The sequence below is a fragment of the Rattus rattus genome, chromosome 9, assembly GCF_011064425.1.
Source record: "Rattus rattus isolate New Zealand chromosome 9, Rrattus_CSIRO_v1, whole genome shotgun sequence".
NCBI lineage: Eukaryota > Metazoa > Chordata > Mammalia > Rodentia > Muridae > Rattus > Rattus rattus.
Genome location: NC_046162.1, coordinates 2,992,641 through 3,013,300, shown reverse-complemented (window position 1 = coordinate 3,013,300; position 20,660 = coordinate 2,992,641). Strand labels below are relative to the sequence as shown.

The 20,660-nt window shown below is 53.8% G+C and overlaps 2 protein-coding genes across 4 annotated transcripts; both read right to left on the bottom strand.

Annotated features, from left to right (window-relative positions):
* Positions 1-103: 103 nt before the first annotated feature.
* LOC116910248 (mesothelin-like protein) lies at positions 104-12,111 on the bottom strand. The gene is made up of 16 exons (XM_032914139.1): positions 12,034-12,111; positions 11,526-11,630; positions 10,594-10,714; positions 9,527-9,647; positions 5,996-6,081; positions 5,686-5,812; positions 5,303-5,493; positions 4,845-4,935; positions 4,506-4,647; positions 3,985-4,172; positions 3,758-3,913; positions 3,548-3,675; positions 2,231-2,361; positions 2,019-2,113; positions 1,412-1,661; positions 104-541 (listed from the first exon to the last, which is right to left on the bottom strand). Exons 2-16 carry the CDS (start codon positions 11,566-11,568, stop codon positions 351-353), a joined length of 2,061 nt encoding a protein of 686 aa, XP_032770030.1. The 5' UTR covers positions 11,569-11,630; positions 12,034-12,111; the 3' UTR covers positions 104-350.
* A 4,469-nt stretch (positions 12,112-16,580) lies between these two features.
* Rpusd1 (RNA pseudouridine synthase domain containing 1) lies at positions 16,581-20,499 on the bottom strand. 3 transcript variants are annotated; one of them, XM_032913535.1, is made up of 6 exons: positions 20,364-20,499; positions 19,767-19,977; positions 19,512-19,635; positions 19,229-19,331; positions 18,988-19,089; positions 16,581-17,681 (listed from the first exon to the last, which is right to left on the bottom strand). In XM_032913535.1, exons 2-6 carry the CDS (start codon positions 19,946-19,948, stop codon positions 17,272-17,274), a joined length of 921 nt encoding a protein of 306 aa, XP_032769426.1. In that variant the 5' UTR covers positions 19,949-19,977; positions 20,364-20,499; the 3' UTR covers positions 16,581-17,271. The 3 variants fall into 3 exon arrangements, with proteins under 3 accessions (XP_032769426.1, XP_032769428.1, XP_032769429.1); XM_032913537.1 differs by having other exon boundaries at positions 19,767-19,955; XM_032913538.1 differs by lacking the exon at positions 19,767-19,977.
* Between the last annotated feature and the right edge of the window lie 161 nt (positions 20,500-20,660).

Sequence of the window (20,660 nt, the reverse complement as noted above, 5' to 3'; positions counted from 1 at the left end):
AAGGGTAGTGGAAACCCTGAGACTCCAGCTGAGGGGTGAGAGGCTGCCACAGTCTAGACCCTGCCAAGAGGATTCTGTCCCCAACAAGGCTCTCACAGAGACATGCTGTACAGTAGCCTTGTGCTTTATTCAGACCCACCAGTGAGGGCAAGAGACATTCAAGTAACACCAAGTTCCACTTGTCTTGGAATAGGGCAGAAGAGCTGAACTCTATACCACCTGGTCCTTGAGGTTGGGCAGGTTCTAGTGCCTTATGGGCCAGAGTCATTCTCCTAGGAGGGGGGACACAGCAGCAGGTCCCCTGGGGGCCAGAAACATGTACTTCAGCCTAGGCAGGTGTCCTGTTCCACCTAGCAGCTCCAGTTCTCCTGAATCTGATGTTCAGGGGTCTGACTGTCCTGGGTCAGTGCCATTGGCGATGGCCAGAGTCCTAATGTCCTGTGAGCAGTGGCCATTTGTCCCGAAGGTAACTGACACAGTAGCAGCCACAGAAGGCTGGAGGGCAGAGCCACAGCAAGTGACAGATGGACTGGAGGACTTCCTGCAGGTGGAGAAGGGGACCCATTAGTCCTGATTGGAAGATGCTCTCAGAGTCCCTTCTGTGTATCCTCCCCTTTGTGGTGGTGACAGATGGGAGGGCCAGTGGATGAGCCCATCCACGACTGCTCTTCTGGTCCCAGCCTGGTCCCTTCTTGTGGTTTGAGTTGAGGTGGGGGCATTTGTTTTGTTTTTGTTTAATCCAAGGATTGAACCTGGGCCCTTGTACTTGGCTAGGCAAAATCTTTCCACTGAGCTACATCCACTGATACATGTGTGTACATATGTATATGTGTGTATGTACACACACATATTAATACATATATGTGTGGATATATACACATATAATACATATAGTTATACATGCATATGCATATAATTTAAATTTTTTTTTGCTATTATGTGTATGAGGACTCTTATTTGTATGTATGCCTGTATGATAGAAGAGGACATCAGACCCCATTACAGATGGTTGTGAGCCACCATGTGGTTGCTGGGAATTGAACTCAGGACCTCTGGAAGAGCAGCCAATGCTCTTAACTGCTAAGCCATCTCTCCAGCTCCTGTGTATAAATTTTTGAGGCAGGTTACATCCAAGTTTCCCAGGTTAGCTTTAAACTTGCTCTGCTGCTCTGGCAGGTCTTGAACTTGCAGTCCTCCTGCCTCAGCCTCCTGAATAGCTGGGATTATAACCCTGGGCCGCTAGGCTTGGTCCTGGTTCGGTAAGTTTTGGATGAGGCAATTGTGTCACTGTAGATGGTTTGTTAGGCAATGACCTGTGTCAGCTGTGACACATGACAGTTCCCATGAGGCAAAGGAAAGGTAGGGACAGCCAGGGGTCTGCAAAGGAAGGGAGCAAAGGCTGTGGCCATACCTGAGGCGTGGGAAACACCATCATTCCCTGACAGATCGGAGGACTGGATCAAACTGGATGGTGGGTAGGCAGTGTTGGGGGGCCTGTTGGTCACATAGGGCAGCGTGGGGCTGGTGTCCAGGCCCATCTCAGACAGATCTGACATGTTGTGACTGTGCATCCACAGGATGACATTTGGATGGTTTCGGGCCTTCTGCAGATCTCCCACGTTCTGGCCCAGCAGACTTCTCACACTGTCCACACCCATGCTCTGCAAATGAAGCCAGAGATTTGGGGAGGAGGTGTGAGGATCCGTAAGGCTACTCTTCCCCTGTGAAGGACCCGACATGGTCAGTGCTGCTCCCAGGACTGAGGGGCAGAGGTCAAATGCCAGCTGCACTCCTCTGGCTTTGGAGCACATGCATCTGAGACCTGGGATTCCTAGCTTGGCCAACCCCACTCTGCCAACCACAAAGACAAGACTCCCGGCTGGGCATCTTGTGGTGTATATCAGTAATCCCAGCACTCAAGACACAGAGGCAGGAGGGTTGTGAGGTCCAGATTGGCTGGGGCTACAGAGTAAGAGCCCATCGCAACAAAACAAAACAGAGGTAGCCCCCAGGCCCACCTTCAACGTCAGGGGGTTGAGGTTGGTGAATGTGTCAATATCCATGGAGATGTTGGCCTGGGCCAGGTATTGAAGTTCCTCCAAGGGGGCACCACCTAGAGGGAGCAGTGATGAGAGCCGAGGAGGCAGAGGACTTGCAGGGGGGAGGGTGACACACAGGGTAAAGGAAGGGTATATTAAGGAGAGGCAGAGGGGCACAGTGCAGGGCTCACCGAGGTAGGGGCGTATTAAGTAGTAGTATTCTCCCACGTTGCTGGTGTTCCTAAAGGCCTCATGAGCCTTGGCGAAGAGCACGTCCTTCCGACTCTGAGGGCAGGGAGAGACGTCTGGAGCTCCAGCCAGCCTGCGAGCAGGATGAGGCGGATGAGAAGTCTTGAAAGGCCCTGATGGGACCACTGAGTGTACTCTGCATCCTCTAAAGCACGGATTTCCTCTTGCCCTCTGTATAGCCACCCAAATTTGAATCCACTGGGTACCTCAGAAAGTGGCCTTATTTGGGAATAATAAATTTCTTCACAGATGGAATCGCAGAAGATGAAGTTCCTAGGTTAGCCCTAAATCTACTTCCTGGTGTCTGTATGACAGGTTGGGTTTAGATACAGACACACGAAGGGAAAGAGCAAGACAGACTTCCCCGTGAGGTTCAGAGGGGCCTGGCCCTGCGGACATCCTGACTTTGCACTTCTGGCCTTTAGAAGTCCTAGAGGATATATTTCTCATTTTAAGCCACTCAGTTTGTGAGGCTGCCTTTCTTCATTTTATGCTTTTTAAGTTTTTTTTTAAATATTATTTTTGTGTGAGGATGCACCACGTTACATGTGTGGGGTCAGTACTTGCTTTCACACTGTGGGACCCAGAGATCGAACTCAGGCTGTAAGACTTGGCAAGCACCATTACAAAGTGTGTGGGTGTGTGTGCATGTGTGTGTGCATGTGCGTATGCGTGCCTGCATGTGTGTGTGTTTGTGTGTGTGCGCGCGCATGTTTGTGTGTGTGTGTGCGTGAGTGCATGTGTGTGTATGTGTGTATGTGTGTGTGTGCGCGAGTATGTATGTGTGCATGTGTGTGTGTGCGCGCATATGTGTGCATGCATGTGTGTGTGCATGTTTGTGTGTGTGTGTATGTGTGCGTGTGTTCGTGTGTGTGTGCGTGCATGCATGCACAGTGCAGAATTTCACTTCAGTAGCAATTATTATTTGGGACACTGGCCTGGGGTTCACTATTTCAGCTAGTCTGGCTGGCCAGCAAGCCCCGGGGATCCTCCTGTCCCTGTTTCCCCAGGGCTGGTGTGGTGACTACAGGTGTGGTGATAACCTCCAGCTTTTGTTGGATGCTGGGGATCTGAGCTCAGGTCCCTGTGCATGTGCTGCAAGCACTTTGCAGGCTGAGCCGTCTCCTCTGCCATTTGTGACATTGTCTTACAGTAGTCCAATAAACCTCTGGTGGTGTGCCTTGGACCATTCCTCTCCCTCTCCCCACTTCAGCTTCCCCGTGCCTCGTGTCAGGAAGGTGGCTGCCTGGGAGGCTCACCGGAACTCTGAGGGCTGGATGATCTGGATCTGCTCGATGCTCATCCAGCAGAGACGGGAACTCCCGATGGCTACCAGAAGAGCTCCAGTGACCTTGCCGTTATGGTCCAAGAACCTCTGGAGAACTGCCTGGAGACAGGGCCAGGCTCAGTGGGGCTGGGCAAACCAGACCAGCCAGCTCCCGCCCCATTGCCAGCCCTAGCACCCTCACCTCTGTCTGGTTGTCCAGAGCCGCGTCTGAGGCCAGCAGGATCATCACTGTGTCTCCGGATGTGATGTTCCACTGGCCTATTTCAGCGAGGGAGTAGAGGTAGACCAGCGAGGGGATGAGGTGCAGCTGGTCCTCGGGGATGCCGTGTGGGTAGATCTGAGGCAGGTGGGCAGTTTAAGTTGTAGCTGAGCCCTCCAGCCTCCACCCCACACAGACCATCAACGCACCTGAGCAAGTTTGGTTTTGACAACATGCTGGCACTCTGCAGGCAGCGGGTGTTGGAGCAACGGGTCCAGGTTGGCCCTGAGCACACGTGTGCCTAGGCAGGACTCCAGCTGGGTGCAGTCGTAGTGCACCAGGAAGAGGTCGTCGTGCAGGGTGGCTGCTGTGATGTTGCCACGGACACAGGATCTCCCTGCAAGGGGTGCTGATGAACTGCTGGCGGGTGAAGGCCTGAGATGACAGCTTGCTGGCTTTGGGACCCATCTTTAATGCTGGCCCCCATTTTGTTCTTCGCTTTTGCAGGGCTGAATCTTGCTATGTATTCCAAGCTGGCCTCAAACTTAAGATCCTCCTACCTCAGCCCCTTAAGTGCCACCATGCCTGGCCTCTACTTCTGACCATAACCAGACCTTGACTTGCTCCTCATTTTTGGTCTCTAACCAAGAGCTTTGCCCAGACTGGATCAAGATTAGGAATCCAGACTTGGGGAGGCATAGAGTCCCTGGTATATGGTGGTCACACTGACCTGTGCGCCGCTTGGACCTTGAGGACACTGAATTGGCTTTGGACTCCAGGAAGTTGGTGACGAAGCGTCTGGCATCGCGTCTGCTCAGCTGGCCTGCTCGGCAAGCAGCCACCATGCTGCGGAAGAAGTCTAACCCCACAGCCTGGCAGAGGCAAGTGTGTCCGTTCCCAGTCATAGGAAGGGTTAACCTAGTGCATCCCTCTGCCCCACAGGCCCTTTGTGCTGTGTGATAAGAGCCCCCAGGGTCATCACTCAAGGCTCAGAGTAGCTGTGTGACACGCATGGTCCTGGATGGATTGGTGGTACCCACAGCCAGTCCCATGCCGGGTACCTTCCTACCTCCTGCACCTTCTCCCACAGGTGGGGGCTGATGTAGGTAGCCAGAGGTCCCAGGGCCTGTAGCCCTTCCAGGTTCCAGGAGCCAGGAGGCCTGGTGCATGGGAGACAGTACTTACTCTATTGGAGTCTAATATGCTATCCCATCTCCTAAGCAGGCCGAAAGAATATTCATAGGCTCTTGATTCCTGGCCAGTACCCACAGAGTTTTAGGGATTTGTCTTGCTATGAACCCTAGGTGGGAAGCACCCATAGCCTTGCACCTCACTGCTTCAACCTGTAATGTCAGAGTGGGGTCGAGGCTGGGGTTAGAGTTCAAAGAACAGTAAGACTTCAAGGAGGCATCACTGCTGTCCTGGGTTCAAACCTCAAGCCCCTCTCATCTTATCTGAAGGAAGGAAGCCCTCTAGTCTCCCTGGACCCCCACCACCCCAAGACCGATTCTTAGAAACCCCACCCACCCGATTTGCGTCTTCCCGTTGGCCAGCAGGGTGTTGAGGGCAGCAGTCTGCATGACAGTAAGCCCTGGGCAGCGAAGCAGGTTCTTCAGGACACTGGGGTCTGCGGTCACGATTTGTGGTGCCTCCATGTCACATACCAGGACACCAAGAAGCCACAGGTCTGAGGCACTGAGCGGTAGGTGGGGTCCCCCCTGCAGGGACAGTAGGTCAGTGCTGAACAGGTAACTGGGCCTCACTGCTCAATCTTTTTTTTTTTTTTTTTTTCTTTTTTTTCGGAGCTGGGGACCGAACCCAGGGCCTTGCGCTTCCAGGCAAGCGCTCTACCACTGAGCTAAATCCCCAACCCCTCACTGCTCAATCTTGTCTCCACCTGAGGTACCTACCAGACAGGCCATGGCTGTGCGCTGCAGAGCAACTCTCTGGTTGGGTAGGTTGGCCAGCAGTTCTGTGTCCCCCTGGGCAGCGCGGTGAATGAAGGCCCGGCAGTTAGTGTCCCCCACCTGGCTCAGGCTGAAGACAAGCGGAGGGGGGAAGTCAGGGAGGCAGGACTGGGCCTCCCACCAGCCTTCCCCGTATCTCTAGGGTGGCCCAAGACCAGCGGTGGCGGCCGCATCACAATTGGAGGCACATGATAAGAAGACCGTCACTGATGTCCTGGGTTCAAACCTCCCTGCTGATGGCAGGGATACTCACTTGTAGAAAAGTAGAAGGTTGGGTGGGTGGAACTGGAAGTCGTCCTGGAGACCTAGCCGTGCAGCAAGGTTGGCCAAGCAGCTGAGCTGAGCAGGGGTAGAAGTCAGGCAGCGGGTTACTGTCTGTCCAGTGTGGCCTGACCCTGGTGGGACACTGCCCAGCCCCTACCCCAGCTCAGCGGAAGACACACTTTAAGAAGGAATTGGAGACATGGGTGAGAGAAAACCTGGAGTAGCACAGAGTTGAGAAGGCAGGTGGAAAAACAAGGCCCGAGACAGACAGTCCTGAGAGAAGCAGATGGACAAACTGCAGTAAAAAGTCAGACCAGGGTGGGGTGGCGCACGCCTTTGATCCTTGCACTGTAGATGCAGAGGCAGGGGGATCTCTGTGAGGTGGAAGCCAGCCTGGTTTACAGAGTGAGTTCAAGGACAACAGGATTATGTAGAGACTGTGACTCAAAAAATAAAAATAAAAATCCAGATGTTCAAATTAGAGCTGCGGCAGCTGTTCAACTGTGTATAAGTTCTAACTCACCTGAGGCGAGCAGCCCTACAGAGGGTTAAAGTGGGTCAGCTTTGCCTAGAAAATGTCCGTCCCCCCTCCCCCTGCCCTCACCCTCCCTCTCTCCCTTCTTTTTCTTTCCTTTATAGGGGTCTCCCTATGTCGTCTGTCTGACCTTGAACTCGATTCTCCTGAGTACCGAGATGTCAGGAATACATCATGCCTATCGTGGCGAGCTGTCGCCATGTTCCCGGAGGGGGTAACGGCAGCTTCTGCCTTTCAGGGGACAGGTTCACTGCCTCTAAGCTGTCACAGCTGTGCACGGATAGACGTTTGTTCCATCCCTTTGTCCAGGGGCGTGCGGCAAAGCCTTGCTTGTTTCCACTATCAGTGTGGCTAGGGGCGCTTCGCCGGTCCACAGGAGCAGCTACTGGTGCTGATTTCCTTCCGGCTTCATTCAGTTTTGCTTCTGGGTTTTTCTATCTCTCTCTTTTAGATCTCTCTCTCTCTTCTTTAGATCTCTCTCTCTAGATCTCTCTCTCTCTCTCTCTCTCTCTCTCTCTTCCTCGGTTTCCTGATAGAACACTACACTGTTCAAATGTTTTGTTTTGTTTTTTTGGTGGTGGTGATGGTGGTGACGGTGGTGATGGTGGTGGTGGTGGTGATGATGGTGGTGGTGGTGGTGGTGGTGGTGGTGGTGGTGGTGGTGATGGTGGTGGTGCCTACACGCTGGGACATGGCCAGAGGACAACTTGTGGGAGACGATTCTCTCTTTCCATCATCTGTGTTCTGGGATCAAAATCAGTTTGTCAGGCTAGTGGCAAAACCCTTTACCAGCTGAGCCATCGTACAGGCCCTGCATCTTTCTCTTTCCTAACACACGCATGCAAAGCTGTAGTCCACCATCGTGCCTGCTGAACCCCATTGGTTTTGGTAAGTCTTCTTACTTCTAGACAAGGCTCCGCTCTGTAGCTCGGGTTCAAACTCCTAATCCTCTTGTGTCAGCCTCCAGGCCGCTGGGATTCCAGCACATTTCAACATGGCAGGCACTTTTAAATTTTCGTTTAGCTCAAACCCTTTTCACAACTGTCCTGGTGCCAGATGTGGTAGTGCACACCTGGAATCCAAGCCCTTGGAAGGTTTTTAACTTTCACGAGTTTTTAAGTTCGGGACTGAGGGCTTGAGAGAGAGGCAAGCGGTTAAGGGGACTACTTAACGGCTCCTGCAGAGAACTTGAGTTTGGTCCACAGCCCTCACATGACAGCTGATAGCTGTGTGTAACTCCAGTTCCAGGGGATCCAACACCCTCTTCTGGTCCTCTCCAGCGCTGCATACATACATAGTACACAGTCATATGTGCAGAAAAACACTCATACATATTACTTTAAAAAAATCTTTAAAAGAAAAAGAGTTAAGGCCATCCTTGGCTACACGTTGAGTTCAAGGCCAGGCTGGGATACACAAGACCTCACCCCCAGAAATAAAATCTTGCGAGTTTTATTCATGGGCTGGAAGAGATGGCTTGGCAGTTAAGAGTACTGGCTGCACTTCCAGAGGAACTGGGTTCAATTTCCAGCTCCAATATGGTAGCTCACAACCACCCATAACTTCAGTTCTGGGGTGTCTCCCACCCTCTTGTGATCTCTGCAGGCACTGGGCATGCATGTGATGTACATGACATGTACATGACAGCAAGCAGCAAGACATATAAAATAAATCTATTTTAAAGAGAGTGTTCCTCAGCCAGGCGGTGATGGTGCATGCCTTTAATTCCAGCTCTTGGAGGCAGAAGCAGGTAAATCTCTGTGAGTTCAAGGCCAGCCTGATTTACACAGTGAGTGCCAGGACAGCCGGGACTATACAGAGAAACCCTGTCTCAGAAAAACCCAAAGAGTGTGTTGTTCAATTTCCAAGTATCTGAGAGTTCTCCATCTACTTTCTGCAACTGACTTCTTGTTCAATTTTATTGTGCTCCGAGAGCAGATACTGGATGCTTTCTTTGTAAGGCTTGGGAAGGTGGATCTTAGAGCCAGTGATGGGTTTGTCTTCGTTTCTTACCAAGCATGCGTTCTTTCCGTTGTGTGGTAACGTTGTCCGCCATACCAGCTCCAGCAATTAAACTTCTGAATGAGCTCCTCTGTATTCTTGATTCTTCTGCTATACCTGATCTGCCCTGCCAGGCGGCAGATGGCACCGGCTATCACAGTGGATTTACCCATTTCTCCTTCCAGTCTATCAGTTTGTGCAATGTCCATCTGGGCATTTTGAAGTTAGGTGCACACTTGTGAAAGGTTGTTTAAAAAAAATAAAGGATCTCTCTGCACAGTTGAGACAGTCCCCTACTCAGTCCCTAAAGGCTGAGGTTAAAGGCCCATGCCACACTGTCCAGCTCTTTCCTTCTTTTTTTTTTTTTTTTTTTTCTTTTTTTCGGGGCTGGGGACCGAACCCAGGGCCTTGCGCTTCCTAGGCAAGCGCTCTACCACTGAGCTAAATCCCAACCCCCAGCTCTTTCCTTCTGTTAAGTTGGGCAGATGATGGTTGGTCTGATGTAGGGCCAAGTGGGCTCGGTCGGCCTTGGTCCGGGCTCTTGCAGCCCCAGGTGGGAGAGAGGCCAATGGGCTGAAAGATCTTTCCTCATAAGTCCTGGGGCTAGACCACCCCAAGGAGGCATCACATCCTAAGTGAGCCCAGGGAAGAGCCTGAGGCAGCGGACCATTTCAAGTTGAGGCCAAAGCACCATGTAGATGGACTTGCTGGAACATGCTGGAACCACCCAATGTGGGCACTCGCATTGGTCATCTTGTAGCAGAAGCCTCCCCTCAGAAGGGACAGACTACTTGTTACAGTGGGGCCACCAAAGAGTCACATTCTAGGTGGTTTGGAGGTTGCCAGGATGACTTGGAGACAGCCCTCTGCTTCAGGAAAGCTGTGTGCCAACCTCCCCAAGCCCTTGCAAAATGGCCCCTTCACCTGTGTTCCTGTCTGTTAGCCTGAAACGCCTGTGCTTTTTCGGCCCTTGCAAGCACTTACCTGCCAGGCTTTGAGTGCCACCCTCTGTGAAGCCAGGCTCCTGATTAAACTGGAGAGCTGTTCCCGGGGCAGCTGGCTGGCTGGCAAGCACCAGAAGTTTTGCAGGAGGGAGGTGTTGTCCCTGTGCAGGAGGAGAAGGAGGCCGTGTGGGTGTCCGAAGGGAAAGACCCGCGAAAAAAGGCAAGGGAGGCTTTGGCTACTGCAGGGGGACTAAGATCTCTCAGCCGTCTCCACCATTGGGGAGTAAGAGGCAGGGAGTACCTGTTACAGATAAATATTCTTTCCTTCCCCCCTCCTTTCCTCCTCCCTCTCCCTCCTTCTATCATCCATCCTAGAGGACCTTGTTAGGGCCAGGTTCTCAGCTGGGTGGGTCCTGCCATCACTCTGGGGCTCAGGCCTGCACCAGTCCTGATGGCTGCTGAAGGGTATAGGGTCACATGCTGGATGACCATAGGTGAGGTCATCTTCTGGACTTTTCTCGGGGTGTTATATAATATCCACCTACTGTGGGGAGGGTGTCTCTGACGCTAACCCAGGCTTGCCTAGACATACTTGGGACCCTGGTCCTGCCTGAGGACTGGCCCATTGATGAACAGGATTCCCAAGAAATGGGAAAGTCAAGCTCAGGCCTGAGAGCCCTGGACCGAAGAAAATGACTAAGCTAAAATGACTTAGGGAATAGCGATGACTTTGAAGGCCCTGGTCCTGGTACAAGCAGTGATGGGTGATGACCAGGAGCTCCAAGGAGGACGCCTGGGGGATACTGGCTGAAGTTGTAAGTCCCTGATGGTCAAGGCTTCTCGTGATGCCCACACTATTGACGATGGCCAAGGACTTGCCGTCATGTAATTGACACTGGACACTGGAAGCAGGCCGGCGAGCAGCACTGAAGTCAGGCTAGGCCCTCTAGGTCAGTGATAGCAGACAGTGGCCCTGTCTGAGCCTTATGTACAGACCCTGGACATAGTCCCTCCCCTGGGAACACCAACAGAGGACTTAGGACCACTCACTCCTCCTCTCCATGCCCTGTCTCGGAAAACAATTTGCTCAGTTTGGGTTTTGCTCACCTGACCCATGTGTTGGCTTCGCTAGCATTTAGTCCTCCCTTGGGCAAGTCCTTAGTCTGAGGACCCGAGCAGTGGGCGGTGAGGGACAGGAGAAGGGCGAGACCAGGACTCGCCAGCGCGCCTGCAACAGAGTGTTGGTGAGAGCCCGAGAAGGAGTTCCCTGTGACTGCCTCAGCCACAGCCCCTCCTAGAATGGAGGACCTAGAGGAGGCTTGCAGAGCCGTATCAGTTTCTGTGTACATAGCCTGGGCCTGCGTGCAGTATGTCTGCTGGGACACACAGTATTTTCAAGTATGTGTATGTTTTCCGTACACAGGTACATGTGTGTAAGTGCCTCCTTGATTGTTGCTCTGAGTGCTTATAGTTTGAACACGGAGACCCCAAAACTCAGAGACTCCATATTCTTCCAAGCCCCTCCTTTCTGTAGTGGGACATAACAGGGTCTCCCAGCCCAGGAGGAAGGGGTTTGTTTCTAGTGACACAGAGCAGACTCTTAGCAAAATCTCTTACGCAGCAGCAACAGGGCCTGTGGAAGACAACAGGACAGTGCTCTGTGTCCTTTATGGACCATTCTCCTCCCTGCCTCCTTGGGACCTGGCCTGGTTTATGCCAGGACTACCAAAGAGGGCTTGGTCTATGTCTTGCTGCCTAGACTGGTGGCGGTAGTTCCTGCCGTAGCCCTGTCTTGCCCACACTAGGACCCCTAGCACTGTGCTGGTGGAACTGTGGTTCCAATGCTCTTTTGTACCACACTAGCTGGCCTGTGTCCCAGGGACCTCAGTCTCCTCTCTCCTTCCCTTGCAGCAGGTCCCCAGGTTTGGGTTCACACGCATGGGATGGCCAGAGCATCAATACCCCACCTCTGCGGCAACATGACCCATAGCCACCCAAGAGCCCCAGGCATCCCCTTCCGTGTGGAAGTGTTTTCTCACCCATTCTGGAGCCCATAGCCGACCGTCTGAGAGTTCTGCTCATCCTGGCTGAAGCGTCTCAGGGCAGGGAAGCCCAAAGGCTGTGGGTGGGAGGTCCAGGCCTGACTGGATATGAGGCAGGGAGCGACTCGGGTTAGTTTCACCGGAGACGGAAAGGGAGAGAGAAACAGAAAGAGAGGCAGTATCAAACAGCTCGAAGGGTATCTGACCCTGCCTGGGGAGGAAAACAGCCCCACAAACAAACGTCACAACGGCAGGGAGTGGCAGGGGAGAGGAGCTAGTGAACCTGGCCTTTCTTATCACAGGTTGGGCCCCGGGGACCCATGAGTGCCTTGTATCCAATTAGCAAATCTCACAGTGAATCTCCCAAGCAGTGGGGGAGAGGGGCCCCCCACACCTCATGGCCCAAACCCCAGCCGTCAGCTGTCTCTGAGATCCCGGTTCTAGGAAGACAAGAGGGGGCTCGGCCAGAGCTGTTGGGCTGCCTTGTGCCACTGACTTTCCCTACCTCGGGGTGCACAATCTGATGACTTCTGGGTTCCTATGTCCTTCTGAGGCCCGTGAGGTACACAGGGAGGTCACTACCCTGTGCGGGGAGCAAAACAGGCTCAGATCCTTAGCGGTTTGCAGCACTGTGGGTCGCTTGGTGTCAGGTCTTACCTGAGCTGGAATGTAGAGTCTGGTAGTGAAGGTGCTGTCCAGGGCAGGGAAGAAGCTACTTCTGACCAGATGGCCACAGGATACAATAGGTCAGGTGCTCCGGATGCCGGAGATCCAGGCAGGCTCGGATTCTCCCCATCTTTGCAGCAGAGTGTGGGCAGAGCTGTCACGGTTCATGCTCATCTGCAAAACTGCCCCAGTAGCCAGCCCGGGACTGCTCCGCCCGTCAATCCACTGTGACCGCCACACCTGCCAGGCAGGCCTGTGGGAAGGAGACTAGACTGTGCCAGGTGATGCTTGTATCAACCCCTCGGGCCCGGGCATAGCACACACCTGCTCTTCAGCCCCAGGAGAAACTCAGGCTGAGCTCGGGCTGAGCTCAGGGTTGGCAGGCACCCAGCACATACCTCCCCTGGAGGCCCGGCTTCATTCAGGGTGTGACGAGGGGCAGCCTGAATTCATGTATGTCTCATCTCTGAGCGCATAGGTGTATCTGCACAGACTGTGCATCCCCAGTGCTGACACAGGCACACTGGACATTAGGCATGCAGAGACAAGTATGGTGGCTGGGCATGGACACCCCACGGGTGCTAAGGACAGTGCCATGCAGACATGTGGGCTGTGAAGCACAGAGACCAGGCGGAGAGGTATACATTGGACAGCTGTTCCAGCCGATGGCTCTACTCAGGGCCTGGAAGCTGCTGCCAAAATCTCAGGGCACAATCATCAGCACAAAGGCCAAGATGATGGCCCCACCAGGCATTTGAGAGGGTGAGAAAGAAGGTATGCAAGAGGGACTTCCAGCCTACTGCATCCTGAGACGCTGCCTCTGGGCTGAAGCAGATGGGTCCTGAGTGTGCCAGGCTGGTTCCTGGAGTGTGGGTCTGAAGCCACATAATCACTATCTGCACCCAAAGGTAACCATCAAACCTGCTCTGTGGCCCCGTGCGAGGCTGCAACTGTAGTAACAGCAGATCATAGCCCCGCCCCCCAGGAGTGCCAGAGTCCTGCCTGGTGGGTGCCCCGTTAGGTTTGCGTTCAGACAGCTTGGCTACTTCAAAATCTTGCTCAGTATGGGTCTCCCAGGGCTCCTGGGCTTCCATCTGGACCAGTGTAACCAACATAGCGACTCCTAGCAGCTACATTTGGCAATAGTGAGCGGCACCACTTTAGGGGCCTCCCTTCTGGATGGGCAAGGTCCTGGGGACACCTTTTGGAAAAGGTCCCGAGAATAGAGAACAGGCTGACCCTGAGCCCCTGTATTAACCCGGGTCAAGGGCAGACTGCCAATGGAGCTCTGACTCCAGTGCTGACCCGGGGACAGGTTTTGACTAAGGAATTGTTTTTGTGCTTGTATTCATCTGTGGTCCTGGTATTGAACCTAGGACCTTGAGCGTGCTAGTCAAGTCTCTACCACTAATTTACAGCCCCTGCTTTGGCTTACAAGGATGCGCTGGACACGGAGACGCCCTCTGGGAGGAGGTGTCATGTGGTGAGGGGTCTCCACCTACCTCCAGGGCTCAGGTAGGCTGGAGGAGAGTGTCCACATTCTGGCTTGGGCAGAGGTCAGATTCTGGGCTGCCCATTGTGGGCTTGACCTCTAGGTAGCCCTAGGCCCAGGATCAACAAGTGATCACAGCAACAGAGTCACAGCCGATAGGGCCACATCCTCTCCCTCTCTTCTGTTGTGACTGAACCCTCTCACAGCCCTTGGTCTAGTTCGAATCCTGGATTTCCAGATGAGAGTATGGGGGCCCAGAGAGGCTGGGGGAGTGGCTCTAGGGCACGAAGTAAGTGCCAGAGAGCCCTGGGCAAGGCCTTCAGCACACTGCCCACACTTAGCTATCCTGCCTGGAGTGCTGGCCAGGCAAGCATTGTCTTAGGTGGCCCCTCCTCCAGGGAGCCTTTATAATTGCTCTATATCCTTTCAACCTTGCCTACCCTATAGCCACAGGATGAGGGCGAACGTACAAAGGTGGATCCCTACTGGGACTCTGGAGCCTCATCTGGGGGACATCGCCCTGGCATGGGAACAGGTGCTAAATCAAGTGGGTAGGTACAGGGGCCTGGGAGACTATGAGGAGTGATGGGGATTTTCTAGGTAGACATAGTTTTAGTGTTTTCTGGAGCAGGGCCTCGCTCAGGCCTTCTGCTCCACCTTTCCTCCAACTTGGCCTGTCTGTCTGTCTGCTTTCCATCTATTTCACTACTTGCCACTCTGTACCTAGCCATTGGGATAGTTCAGAGACCTCTCCCACCACTGCCCATTGGGGTTCTCCCCTGATAGCAAGCTATGGCTGGTGTACTGCAGCTGCCTAGGCCACTTGGCGCTTGGCACAGCTGAAGTCTGGCAGAGCCTGTGACATGAGGTCACATTCTTTTGCTCTCACAGTTGGTGTGTCCTTTGGGAGGTAGGATGGGTGGTAGAAGTTCAGAGAAACATTGCCCCTGTCCAGGGACCCCACCTGACGCTCCTGTGCCCCGGAGGGTGCTGACTGTCGATGGTGCCAGTCACTGCTTTGCCTCCTGCTCCAGCAGGGCTCCGCCCACCATGGGGGAGATTTGCTTCTTTCTCTTTATAATAATAGTTGCATGTTTATTTGTGTCTGTATGTGAGTGCACGTGTGTTTATGTGTATGAGTGCACGTGTTTGTGTGTGAGCACATGAGCACATTTCTGTGTATATGTGAGTGCACGTATGTGTGTTTATGTATGTATGGGATTGCATGCATCTGTATAGATCAGAAGACAGTCCTGTCAAGTGTTAGTTCTTGCCTCATCTTCCATCTAGTTTGAGATAGTTGTATAGTTCAAAGTTGTGTACACCAGGCTAGCTGGCCCACATGCTTCTGGGGGTCTCCCGCCTCTACCTCCCATGTCATGGTAGAAACTTGGGATTGTGAGCTAGCATGTCTGGCTTTACATGGGTTCTGGGGGAATCAAAACTCAGGTCTTCACACTTACACAGCAAGTAAGTCACCCACTGAGTCATCCTTCCAGCCCCTCCAAAAACTGCTTTTTAAAACAGGAGCTCTTCCAGCAGGGCTGCCTTCCGACTTGTTGTGTAGCTGAGGATGACTTCGAACTTGGGATCTTCTTGCTTCCCACCCTTGAGTGCTGGGACTACAGGCGTGCACCACCACGTGAAGGATTGCTTGTTGGCTTGTGTGCTCGAAGGCACTGCTGCAGTTGGAACCCAGGGCTTCACGAATGCTAAGCTGAGAAGTCCCCAGGCTTGCTTCCTCTTAGAAATGGGATATCTGCCATTGGTGGATGAAAAAAGCTGCTGGCTTGGCTTCTCAGAGACAAAGGCTCATTCCTGTACGAAACCAGATTCTTTATGCAGGTACTGCCCGAGTATCGGGCCTGTGCCTGTTGGTGCTGGACTTCCTGAGGGAAGCCTTTTGGGAGTCTTGATAGATAGATCCCTGCCTGAGGTCTGGCAGGGATGGATTTCCTGAGAACCACAGAGGTGTGCAGTTGGCCCAGCCCAACTCCCTACAGATCACAGGCTGTGGGGCACGCGCCTTAGGGCCCAGTTGCAGACATGCTGGTAACAGGACCCAGCAGTGCCCCTGTGTGGTGATAACAGGTATGACAGTTGCTGATGGGAGGCACCAGCTTTGCAGTTGGCTGTCAGGGAAGGGAGCGCCCAGTGCCTGGGTCTGGAGACATCCCACCTGATCACCACTATGACTAGGCCTGTGCTAAGTGAGGGACATCCTGAGGTAGAGCAAACAGGAAAAGACCGGTATCTCCCCATGGAAAGAAAAAAAAAAAAAGCTGGTGAGTGGCCAATGGGGATTCAGTGGGGCTTAGCATGGCCTCCCAATATAACTCCAAGCTCTCCTTTTGCAGATTGGGAAACTGAGGCACAGGAAGCAGAAGCAGGATCTCATGGTCCTAACTTCCATGAAATCTCTACCAAGATCTAGTGGGCAGTGGCTTCTGGTCCAGTCCACCATGGGAATTGTAGTCCAAACCCACGTGTGGGGGCAGTTGAGGAGACATATTGCAGTGGGGAGGGACTAAGCAGTAGCCAGGTGACCTCGTAGGGAATGTTGGTGACGTCCCTTCCATGAGCACTGGGACTCTGGGCACTTGGCTATAGGCCAACATGAACAGCAGCTCTCCTAGAGACTCTGGTTGAAAGTTGCTATCATGCTAACTGGGAGGGACCTTCTGGGTACTGGGCATATGATTCATCTTCTGGTCCCTACCAAGAACCCCCAAGCCCCATGCAAGTTTTCTCATTGCCTATGAGGCGAGGAAGGGCAGCAGCCATGACTTGAAGGTCTACAGTGGGTCCTGCTAAGCAGTCATGGGCTGGAGGTCTGCCAGGTTCAGCAAGGAAGGGTCAAGGGTACCCTACAACAGATATGCTCGTGGCCACTCTCGAGATTGATCACTGAACATTTATTCTTAATCCTAGACCCTAGCTGCAGCCAGGGTGCTGTGGCTGTGTTGTGGTGGTCAGGTGAGGCCCAGAAGGCTCCCAGGAGAGGACCCAAAGGCTGACGCTGATACTCTATGGCTATGTGGAAGCCAGGCAGGTGGTGACATGGTCAATGCTCCAACTAGGAGCCCACAGAGCAGAAGCAGCATCCAGGGCAGGCTTAGAGGGACGGGCGCGTGTGGAGGACGCCTCTGTAGACGCTCCAATGCACTCCCATGCATTGGGGCCAAGCGCTAGATGCAGGCAGAGGAGGTGAGGCCCTGGCAGAGTTCAGGAAGGCAAAGGCACATGACAGTGGCAGGCAGCAAGAGACAGGCTGGGGGCTGCAGGGGACCCAAGTCCAGGTGGGCTAATGGCAGGATGGCCCTTCCCAGGCGCTGTGAAGCCCTTGGAGGATCCTTGCTCCTGGCTTTGCCCTTCCTGGCTAGGGGCTTGGGCCAGCCTGGGGTGAAGCTAAGGAGGCAGAAAGCTATTCCAGAAGGACCGGCCTTAGCTCCCCCTGGAGGAATGCTGAGGGCAAGACTTACCTACTGGACATCTCTCCTACAGCCTGAGTACCCTGTCCTCTAGCAATCATGGCTTCCTAGCTGCTGAGTCTAGCAGCTCTCGACCCCCAAAGCTCAGAGGCCCTTAGTTGTCCGGCTCTAGCGTCCACTCTGATAACCACTGCAGGCACGACGCTCTCTGTGCCTCAGTCTCAGGAGGCGGCCGACCTGGCCTGGGCTGTGGGGTGGAGGGGCTGCAGGGCCTTGGCCCTCCAGCCATCGGGTCAGGGTCAGGGTCAGTCCGTAGGGCCTGGATGAGCTGTTCAAGGGGTTGAATGCAGGTACTGGGACTCCAGCAGGCATCGAGGGCAGGCAGGAAGGGGTCAGGCGTACAGGCCTCCACGCACTCGGCCTGTGTGGGGATGCGCAGGTAGAAGGCGTGCAGCATCATGCGGAATGGTTGGTCCTCCTGGTCGTCGGCCTGTCCGTAAGTCAGGTCGCCCACGATAGGGTGGCCGAGAGCGCTGCAGTGTACGCGAAGCTGGTGTGTCCGGCCTGCGGAGTCAGGGATGGGAAGTCAGGCTGGGGTGAGTCATTCTTTGTCACATCCCTCACTCTGACAGCATCCAGCAAGTTCTCTGTTGGCATTAGAGTCTCCCGGCAGCCCCCGGGCTTTCTGTTGTGTGCGGCAGTGCTGAGGAAGGAACCCCGAGCTTTGTGCATGCTAGCAAGCATGCTACAGACAACGGTACCCCAATTATCTTCTTTCTCCCTTAAAACGTTTTTAAAGTACATTTTTAACTGTGTGTGTGTGTGTGTGTGTGTGTGTGTGTGTGTGTGTGTGTGTGTGTGTGTGTGGTGTTCCTGCATATGCTTGAGACAGAAGACAACTTTTTTTCTTTTTTGGAGATAAGAGTTTTACTGTGCAGCCTTGGCTGTCTTGGAACTCACTCTGTAGACCAGATGGGCCTCAAACTCACAGAGATCTGCCTGCCTCTGCCTCCAAAGTGCTGGGATTAAAGGCAAGCACCACCGTTTCACCACCCAGAAGACACCTTCTAAGAGTCTCTTCTCTCCTTCCGCCACTTTGGTCTGGGACTCCAACTTGGGTCGTCAGGCTTGGCAGAAGGCACCTTCACCTGCCGAGCCACGTCCCCACCCCCCCCCTTTTTTGGAGACAGAGTCTCATGCAGCCAAAGATGGGTATGAACTTCTGATCTTCCTGCCTCTTCTCTCTAGAGTGCTAGAAATACGTATCTATGCTACCACACCTGTTTACCTGATCTTCTTTAAAGAATGAATCCCTGGCTAGGCACACATGGCCCACACTTTTAATCCCTCTGGGGAGGCAGAGAAAGGTGGAATTTGAGGCCAGTCTGGTCTACAGAGTAAGTTCCAAGGCAGCCAAGGCTTCACAGAGAGAAAAGAAAAAAGAAGAAGAAAAAAAGGGAGGGAGGGAAGAAGGGAGAGATGGGGAGGGAGGGAGGGAGGAGGAAGGAGGGAGGGAGGGAGGAGGAGAGGAGGAGAGAGAGAGAGAGAGAGAGAATCTTTCCTGAGCAGCTGCTTTGCAGATATGTGCCACTAGGAAGAACAGGCCCTTGGTATGGGATTCATTATACCCCTTGCTATAAATCAGATATTGGGACTCAGGGCAAGGGATTGGTCTGGGGTGGGTTGTGAGGGCACAGCCAGGGAGACACTTAGTCTAGCTAGAGAGATCAGTGTGACTGCCAGGGACCATGCAACCACCAGCAAAGATCTGGCTGTGGCTCTGGCCGCACGCCTGGTATAGACTCAAGCAGGCCTCAGTGCCTATACCTCAAGGTCCTTCTTACATGGCAGACCCCTGCCCTGGACATACCTGTAAGTGGCTTCAGCAGCACTTTGGACACAGGGTCACCAGAATATAACCCATGTTCCAGGACCAGCAGCTCTGTGAGACTTGGCTTAGGGTTCTCACAACCTAGATGGGAAGGCAACTGTAAGGGTCAACTGGGCCATCCCTAGAGCCTGAGCCAAGTCCAGTCTACATCTGTCTGGCTGTTCTCATCCATGCAGGGTTTGGAGACATGCCCATGGCCCCCACAACAAACCACTATTACCATGAGTGCCCTCAATGCACATGGTGTGGGTCCGCCCCTCTGTGCTGTTCCTTCCAATGGCATAGTTGATCGTCACTTGGCTTTCCTGGACATGGCCTCGGACCTGTCGAGCAAGGACATCACACATAGCTCACAGGGTCACACTGCCACCTCCGAGAAGGATGTGGCTACCCTCTAGGTAGGCACATAGGCCTGGCATGGAGCTTGGGTTAAAGGGGCCGGCTAGAGTAGGCTATGAGCCTTGTGTCTCCACACGGCATCCCAGGAACTGGCCAGGGCTTACCAGTGCCAGGTAGGCTTTGGTAACTCGTCGCTCCTTGAAGCACTTATAAGCGCTGCCCGCAGCTGCTTTATTCAGGGCCACGCACAGCGCCCCGCTGGTGGAGAAGTCCAGCTGGTGGCAGAACCTGGGAAGGGGCAGAGGAACAGCAGTGGCTGGACCCTGTTGTGTTCTGGTTAGCACTACTGTGGCAGCGTCCAGTGTCCCAGCATCCTTTGGAAGGATGCTGCAGTGGGACTCTCTGTGTTGGCTGTGTACCTGAACCCATAGCAGGTGTCAGGGTCAGCCAGCTCTGGGAAGTGGTGTCGGAGTTGCTTCTGTAGGGTGAGGGTCTCACGCCAGGTCTTGCTATCAATGCGCAGGTCCCAGTGCTTGTTCACCACCAGGAAGTCGTTGCTCTGGTACACGATGGACAGATTTTCCATGCTGCCAGGCTCCATGGTGGGGCTGCACGCAGGTGGGAGTGAGCCTGGGGGTGGGAGGGTGCCTGACCTGGACCTCAAGTTCTGTGCACACTTATTGGGGCCAGCACCTGCTAGAACCCTTTTTGCCTTCCACAAGGGGCCAGGCCAGGGGGATCAGCTCTGGAATGGGAGTCTGGCCAAGGTCAGGAGATTCTGACTTGCCATGGACTCAAGGGTGAGGGAGCTCTCCCTGACTCGACGTGAAATAAACAGCCTGGTTGTCCAGCTCACCCCTACACACTTCGCGCTGGGTTATGGATCTTCTCTGAGTAGGCAAGGAAGCCGACAGGGGTTGCTGTGCCCTGATTGGCCCGGACCACCCAGGACTGCAGGCGCTCCCTAACTTACCTCCCTCCAACCTGTAACCACAGGTAGACCCTTGAGGACTTACCTGCAACAGGGCCAAAGGACCAGGATGTCACGTCTCAGCCCTGCATCCAACCCAGTTTTCCTATACAAGGAACCAGGTCTTGGCCTGGCTGCCGCGCAGCTCTGCCTTCACCCTGCCCATTCCACCTGGCTAATGGATGGTCGTACTGGCCAATGGCATTCCGGGCATGGAGCTCCGCCCTCTGAAGGAAGGCGAAGCTCTTCCCGAATGGTCTGCGCACGCACCTTCTTAGTCCCACCTATTTCCCCGCCTCCCGCACGGACAGATTACTGTACAGACCAATAGAAAGCGTACTTG